The 8,213-nt window shown below is 45.5% G+C and overlaps 1 protein-coding gene and 1 long non-coding RNA gene across 3 annotated transcripts in view; one reads left to right on the forward strand and one right to left on the reverse strand.

The window, feature by feature from the left end:
- Window positions 1-536: 536 nt before the first annotated feature.
- Window positions 537-3,250, reverse strand: BTG1 (BTG anti-proliferation factor 1). The gene is made up of 2 exons (XM_003341964.4): window positions 3,101-3,250; window positions 537-1,859 (listed from the first exon to the last, which is right to left on the reverse strand). The coding sequence occupies exons 1-2, from the start codon at window positions 3,246-3,248 to the stop codon at window positions 1,492-1,494; spliced, it is 516 nt and encodes a 171-aa protein (XP_003342012.2). The 5' UTR covers window positions 3,249-3,250; the 3' UTR covers window positions 537-1,491.
- A 916-nt stretch (window positions 3,251-4,166) lies between these two features.
- The window catches only part of LOC103093964 (uncharacterized), a 37,731-nt gene continuing 33,684 nt past the window's right edge, over window positions 4,167-8,213 (forward strand). Inside the window, exon 1 of one of the 2 annotated variants that reach the window (XR_472470.3) lies at window positions 4,167-4,634. This is a non-coding gene — a long non-coding RNA (uncharacterized LOC103093964). The remainder of the gene's footprint in view (window positions 4,635-8,213) is intronic. The other variant, XR_001624735.2, reaches the window with a different exon arrangement.

The raw sequence follows: 8,213 nt of genomic DNA on the forward strand, positions 1-8,213 counted from the left end.
TGTTTTTTTAAAAAAATGTCTTGAAGCTGATGAAGTAAAAAGCAAACAATCTTTCTGGAGAGTGATTAGTCTGCTCTTTAAGACTATGGGACACTTGTCCCAGGATTTTCTAATTGAGAAGGGCAATCCGTCAGGGACAAAACTGTGAGCTTTTCAAAGGTGGGCCAGAATGGACATTTTACAGTTCTGTCTTCACTTCGACAGGAAAGCATTGAAATTTAATCCTCTGGGTTTATTATGAGCCATCTTTGGTAGCAGTTACTTCTTTCCCTCATCCTCATATCTTGTGGAACTACTAGCCCTTGAATTAAGTTTCCATGTTATGACTGGTTTTTAAGAGTTTAATATCACATGTAACACCACCGTGTTCCCTAGGCTTCCCAAATATTCCTACCCTCAGTGGTTCTTCATCAATCCATGTCTTTATCACATGTTTCCCAGCATGACCTGTGTGCCACATTCACATATCCTTTGGATAGTCTAACATAAATGTGAGAAAGTTTAGCTGTTCCTATATAATCATGACAAGAGATTAATTAAAATGCCAAGATAGGAAACAATTTATTATAGAGAGAAGAAAAATTTCTCATCCAAAATATAGAAATCTGTACAACTTTGCCACAATCAATATACATGAACTGTACAAATTTACAACCAGTTCATAATTTACCAAATAAAAGATGACTAACAAAGTTCACAAAATAGATGGTGGTTTGTGGAAAAGACTTTTACCCAATTAAGTACAAGGAAAATTACAAACCAGACCTCCACTTTCTAAAAATAAGAAGTTTACTCAGTCTTAGAAAACTACAAGCTAGCAAATGTACAGAGAGCTGGCTGGTGCTAACACCACAGTTCAGACAGTGTCTTTATAAGGTCTTTTTAAAGCCTGTTGCCATGGCAGATTCTGGTCACTTGCTACTTCCAAGGCCAAAAACACAATACAAGGTCTGACCATTTTCCCAGGTCATGCTTCCTCTAGTTTATTGTCTTATGTACATTTATACATACTGTGAAGTAAGTGCTAGGTAAAAGTCTGTCATACAATTTCCAGTACTACCATGTTTAAAACATTCAGCTTTGCTACTGAGCTGCCAAAAGGGTTAACTAGAACAATTTATAAATGTAATAGTGCAAATTGACTCTGCCAGATCTACTGCAGAGAAAGATTCTTTATAAATACAGATTTGGGTTGAAGGGACTGATGTAGAAATTAAGTAAATGTCTGGGAGAAACCAAAACCACCTTAGGACCTCACTCCCTAGCAAAGAAAGTGATCATTGACTTGGACTCACAGGCTATTAAATCACTGAAAGGTACTGTCCAAACTATGGCACTGTCACTTAAAAAAATTTACCACTCTATCTTGTGCCAGATCTTCACAGCTGTGACATGGTTTAAATTCCATAATCCATCCCCAAGAGGAGCCCACCCAAAGCAAAAATCAAATTTATCCATCCATTATAAGATGATCCATCCATAGACTATATCTTAACCTGATACAGTCATCATATTGTAGTTCTTGGAAGGGCTTGTTCTGCCCAAGAGAAGTTCCTCCTTACAGCTGATTCTGCTGTCTACCATTTGCACGTTGTTGCTATTCTGAGTGCTACCTCCTGCTGGCGAAGCTTCGTACAGCACACAGATCGAGCCATCCTCTCCAATGCGGTAAGACACTTCATAAGGGTCCACCCAGAGTGTGAGTTCACTTGGAAGAAGCCGGAACAGCTCCTGACTGCTCAGTCCGATCCGCTGGGCTGCCTGTCCGATCAGAGGATCCATTTTATGGTTGATGCGAATACAACGGTAACCTGATCCCTTGCAGGGTTTTTCTGGGAACCAGTGATGTTTGTAATGTTCTAGAAAAGAGAGCGAGAATAGAGAGAGACAATGCTTAGCCGTTATAATTAACGCGGGAGGGATCGCTACTTCGGCACTCCGGCCTGCCTCTTCTGCTCACTCCTCCAGGGCTGTACCTACAGCAGGAGAGACACTGCAAAGAAGAAGACTGAGAATTACCAGGCTTAAGACCACTTCAATTAAGTTCCTGTGGGAAGGGGAAGGGGCACCACGAAGCCGAATGCCTCAGCCCAGCCAGGGGGCTCCAACCAGAGGCGGCCTTACTTCCTTCTACCCCACCCTGCTGGGCTTACTTCCCCTACCCCACCCCGAATTACACACACAATAGGGTTTATGGCTCTGAAGGAGCAGCACACTACAGGATTAACCCAGAACACAGGAAGGCAAAAAAACCACCAGCAAACTGCCTCAGGATTAGAGCAATTAGCCCAATTCCTCCATTAACATCAGGGCTGGCTTGAGTAACCACATAAAAGGGAAGCCCAGGGCTTAAGAGGTGCATTAGAAGCAAAGCAGCACCCCGGAAAGGGAACCCCGTTAGGCAGCCAGCCAGGGAAGGACAGCGGGCGCTGCTGGTGGTGAGGTTAATAAGTGACTGAGAACCAAAGAGAAGAGACTCCTTTGTGTCCCCCCAAATCATACAAAGGGGTGGTGCTGGGGAGGATGCTCCCTTTCCCCAGAATGATGCTTTATTATTAGTTTTACAGCCTTCCCTTCGTTTTCATTCAACAGGAATAACACTGGGAGAAATTCACAGCTTTAACGAAGGAGGGGTGCAGGGAGATACTGGGCACTTCAGGGGAGATAGGGTCGACGCTTGGGTGGCTTGAGTTAGGAGGCACCCACCGTTATCAGTCAGGATATGGGGGAGGGGCAAGAACGATCTCAAGGCACGCAGCTAGACTTCCTTTCCCCACCAAGGCTTCAGAGCAGTGGGGACCCCCTTCCCCAAAGACCCCTCTTGTCCTAGTGTCCCCTTCCTCAAAGACCTCAAGTCCCCGGGATATCCCCGTCCCAAAGGGCTCCTCCTCATCCAAAGACCCCTTTTGTCCCAGACTGTCCCCTTCAAGTCCCAAGTCCCGCAGGCTCTCTCGAGATGTCCTCCTCGACCCAGACCCCTCTCGTCCCCGGGATGAGGCTCCTTGCCCGGGCCCCCACCCCCAATTTCCGTTACCAACGGTCTGCGGGGGGGGAGGGTCCCCAACGGCGCCCGCGCCCCCCGCCCCCAACGGCCGCTCACCTGCCAGCAGCTCCTGCAGGCTCTGGCTGAAGGTCTGCAGCTGCCGCTCGCTCGTGAGCCCCTTGGTGCGGAGGAACTTGGAGATGAAGGCCACGGCGGCGGCGATCTCGCGGATCATGGTGGCGGCCCGGCTGTAGAAGGGATGCATGGGGGCGGCGGGCGGGGGCCGGCCAGCCAGCGCCGGGGCGAGGCGGGGGAGCGGCGGCGGGCGGGGGGCTCCGCGGTCCCGGCCCGGGCGCCGACTTTTTTTTTTCCTCTTTTTTTGTAAAAAAAAAAAAAAGTTATTTTTTTTTTAAGGGATGGCGGGAGAGGAGGGAGAGGAGGAAGAGGAGGAGGGAGGAGGAGAGCGGCGAAGGCCTGTTCACATCGCTCGAGCCTCCCCAGCCGCCTCCGCCTCCTGCTCCGCAGCGACCGCCGATCCCAGCACCTGCATTTCCAGCTCCGACGGGCGAAGAGAGGCGACCGCCGGGCGCCGCTTCTTATAGGGCCGCGGAACGGAAGTGGCGTCGCCGGGAGGGGAGGGGGCCGCCCGCCAATCCAGCGATCGCACCATTGTGACGAAAGCAGGTTCGGAGAGGGAGGGGAGAAAGGGGCGGGGCCGAGAGGCGGGGAAGAGAGGGGGAGGAAGAGGAGGAGGAGCTGACGTCATCCGCTTGTAAACAAATAAAGCCAGAGTTGGTGGCGAGCTGGAGAGCCCGCGGCACTGGAGAAGGAAGAAGGGGGGTGTGTGTGTATGTGTTGTGTGTGTATGCTGAGGCTCCGCCTCCCCCCGCCCAGGCTCCTCCCCCTGCTCCTGCTAGCTTTGGATGCTTCGGGCGCTCGGACGGGGGCCGAGCTGTTTGGGGCTGCGGAGCTGACCACGGTCCTCTGCCCCGGCTCCTCCGAGCCCAAGCTCCGGCCCAGGACTCCTCTGCCTTCTGAAGGATTACCCAGTGGACAAAAGCGCGGGGACCAGAAATGGGGGGGAGGGGTAGCGTTGAGACCCACCATCAATAAAGTCGGGGGGGGGGCGTGTGAGCGTGTCTGTGTGCAGGGTGGGGGCGGGAGGGGGGTTAGCACTGTTACCCAGCGTTTGTGTGAGTGTGCATGAGGGTATGAGTGTGTGTGTATGTATGAGCTCTGTGACCTACCGTGAATAAAGTCCCGGGAGGGGTGTGTGCGTGCATGCGTATGTGTGCGTGCTTGTGTGTATGTATGTATGTACTAGCGCGCTGTGATCCACCGTGAATAAAGTCCGGGTGTATGTAAGCGAGCATGGGAGTGTGTGTGTGGAGGGTTCTGCGTGCATACGTTTGTGTGTACTAGCGCGTTGTGATCCACTGTGACTAAAGTCCGGATCTGTGTGTGTGTGTGTGTGTGTGTGTACGTGTGTGTGCTTATGGGTGAGTGCGTGTTAAGTTGAAATTGCAAGTTTGCCGAGTGCTACCTTGGAACATCAGAAGAAGAAATGGACGATAGCTGAATAAAGAACGTTCCTCCTCCTAGATTAAGGATCAGTCCTTTAGAAAAGGCATTTTCTACAACTTCCAAGAAGGTGAGAATGAGGGAATCGCGTGATGGAGGCACATAAGCTCAATTTGTGTAGGGAAAGCAGAGGAAATGACGAATTTTGCCTTCCACGGTTAAAATGGTGTCTGATCATTCTACTGGTCTAAGCGGACAAAAAACAAAACAAAAACCGGGGAGGTGGAAAATCCTGAATGTTCTGAAGTAACGTTTGGAAGTCTTAGGAATAGACGTCTTAATTCAGTTCCTGAAACTGCCTGGGAGAACTTGAGAGCAACAAAGCAACACGACTATATTGTTCTCTTCTAACTAGGGAAATGGCTTAAAGGGATTTATTTGGCCTTCGAGAAGAGAGTTAACCTGAGCTCCATAAAGGGGCGGGCTGGGGGTGGGGATGGGAGTAGAGATTAGTGTAGCAGGCTGATGGAGGAAGCCAGGAAGCATAAATTGAACTCTTAACAGATGGGGAAAAATAACATACAGTCTCTATTTCCTGAGCTTAGGTGGTGCGCAGCACAGCAAAACAAAACATTATTTGATTTTTTAAAGACTAAACGAAGGAACCCCCCCCCAAAAAAAACCGTACCATAACCAGGGAGAGAAAAAAATGTGACTGAGCTGACGAAACGCGCCCCCCCCCCAACAAACTGGCTTTTAAATAAACATGGAAAAGGAGAATGTTATCAAAATTCATTTTATATTGCCAGATAATTATGTAATAACAGCATAAAAATTAAATTTCTACAACAACATTATTATTAGGAAAGGATTTGAATAAACTAATAAGTATTCGGATGGGGCATTTCCTTGGGACAAAGGAATAAGATGACATGGTTAACCAGTTGCAATTTATCTTTTCCTTTTAGTTCACCCAGTATCTTATTTTGAGGATTTTTCAGATAAAAGATGAGTATAAATACCACCTTTGATACTCTCTGTGTGTGACCTTGAGCAGGGCACAATCTTCCTGGGCCTCAGTGTATCTCATCTGTAAAATGAGGGAGCTGAACCTTTAAGTCCCTTCTAACTTAGAGCTGAGCAGTGTCCCTATCCATGTGTTTATCATATTTACATTAAAGAGTCTTATTGTTCTTAAGAGGCAAGAAGACAGTTATTTCATAATTGTGATTTCTGCAGCTGAGAACATAATTTCTTTCCCAATATTACCTATATATACCTATATGCCAATATACTACGTATATACCAATGTAGTACCTATAAAATGAAAGGAATTGGGCTAGATAAATGCTTTGATAAAGTGGAAATAAAGATGGATCCTAAAAGATAATTCCTGGGCACTGTATAAACCAAACTCGGGGCAAGCTACAGCCAATTTTTTTGGGGGGGGATGTGCAAGCAATTCTCAAAACTTTTAAATTTCAAATTCATAGCACGATAGCATTGTAATCTGGGATTCTAAAAAGATCTCCAAGTATATATCCAACACCTCAAAAACTCCTTGCCACACATGCAGGATTCCATGGGAGAATAAACTTCCAGTTAAGAAAATCAACTTTATAAATAAAAAGCAGGGACGCTGTTTCACCAGAGATGGTGCTCAAACAGCTCAGAATAAGGACTTTGGTAAAGTGAGCTGCTGGATTAGAAACTGGAATTTCAAAAGGCAGTGAAGACGGGCAGATTTATCCTTCTCTCTCACAATTCCACTGTGACCAGAACAAGCGACTCTAGGTTAGTACATCAGAGGTTGGAGAGGATAATTTTTTCCCCTTTCCTTCCATACCTACAGAAAAAGTAAAAAAAAAAGTAAAAAAGCAAATCAATCTCTTCCAGTATCTATCTGGATATATAGCTGAGTCCAACTGTTTGCTTTCTTCACACACACACACACACACACACACACACAAAAGGTAGTCATTTAAAATCTGTTGTTGGCAAATTGTCAGGTAGAAAATTAAAAAGGGGAGGAAGAGTAAGCCTTGTATGAAATTGGAAAAGGGTAAATATGTAAGGCATGGGGGGGGGAGATGTGAATAATTGTGTATTCATGATTTTCATAGCAATGAAAAATGAACAGATAGTCACTCCAATTTTGCATGTCTGGGTACAGTCTGCTTAGAACTGGATTGCATATAAAATGTAAATAAAATGCCTGTCAATGTAGATTTAGGTAACTCAGTCTGGTCTTCAGAATCTTATAACCTCTCTGGAATGAATGCCTTCATCCCTGAATAGTAGGGAAAGAATTTGTGATGGAATACACACACACACACACACACACACACACACACACACACACACAAGTCTTCACTTTAAAGTGCAATGTTGTCTCTCCATACATCTACATCTACACATGCACATACACACATTTATGCCATATGTGCCCATATGGATACATATTTTACATCTATGTAAAATGTATTGCCTGATAGCATATTCCAAGAGTCTCTAGTCAGGTGGTACAGAAGCCCCATTAATGTCCCATATCCACCAATCACTGTTGTAAATTATTTCATGGATTGTGAAAACTATAGCAATTTCAGTTAAGGTTGTAGTATTCACAGGACGAGGTGTGTCAAAACGAAGTGTTTCCTTTTAACATTTTTTTAATGGTTATGCTAGAATTTGGGGAATTATGACTTCCATTCAGAAATTCTCACAACATTTTAGCTTCTAGACACATCCAGGGAGCAATTAATCATCACTTACTGTCTTAAAAGGGAAGGGAATGGAATGCAATCAGAGGGCCCAGGTTTGAATCCTATCTCTCACTTATCAACACATGACCACAGACAAAGATCTGAGTCTCCATTTCCCTGTCAGTAAAGCAAGATTGGACTGGATGGACTCTGAGGTCAGAGAGTGGATTTAATTCTCTCTTTGTTATTTAATTTCATAGTGTATCATGTAGGCAAGATAAAAAGTGTGCCAAGCACTGTACAAAAGCTGGGGAAACAAAGACAAAAACAGGAGTCCTCGCCCTCAAATAGCTTAAATGGTCTACTTTTGTTCTAAAATATCTCTACATCTGGTAGATGCACACAGGGATATCTATTCGCTTGAAGTGGATCATTCACAGACTGATAGATGTACCAGTTATACCTAAATTGAAGTCATTTTTTAATCCTAGATTTATCTACAGAAATAATGATCCTAGCTCTGAACAGAATTCCAATGAATGCAGATCAAGAAAAGTCTGTCTTTGGTACCTCCACAAGCTCATAATGAGGCAGCTAGGTGACACAGGGGAGAGAGAGGGCTGGCCTTAGGGGCAACTAGCCATCTTTCCCCCAAACCTCCCCATTTCCAAACCAACTATTCTTGTTGAGGGGACCCACCGTTCTCCAATCCCAGGCTCAACCTAGGGATCATCCTTGACACCTCAGTAATCCCCATCCAAGCTGTTGAGCTCTTAATGTCACCTTAGCAACATCTCTCAAATAAAAAGGGACCCCCTGAACTCACACTTATTTACAATACACGGCCTGCTGGGGGGTCATGTACACAGTATGGAAGGTAATTTGTTTTAATCCCTCCTTACTACATAAAAAGTAAAAAGCAAATCATTCTTTTCTAGAATTTATCTACACACATAGCTGAGCCAAACGGCTTGCTTTCTTCACATGCACACACAAAATAAGGCATT

The sequence above is a fragment of the Monodelphis domestica genome, chromosome 5 (assembly GCF_027887165.1).
Source record: "Monodelphis domestica isolate mMonDom1 chromosome 5, mMonDom1.pri, whole genome shotgun sequence".
Classification (NCBI taxonomy): Eukaryota; Metazoa; Chordata; class Mammalia; order Didelphimorphia; family Didelphidae; genus Monodelphis; species Monodelphis domestica.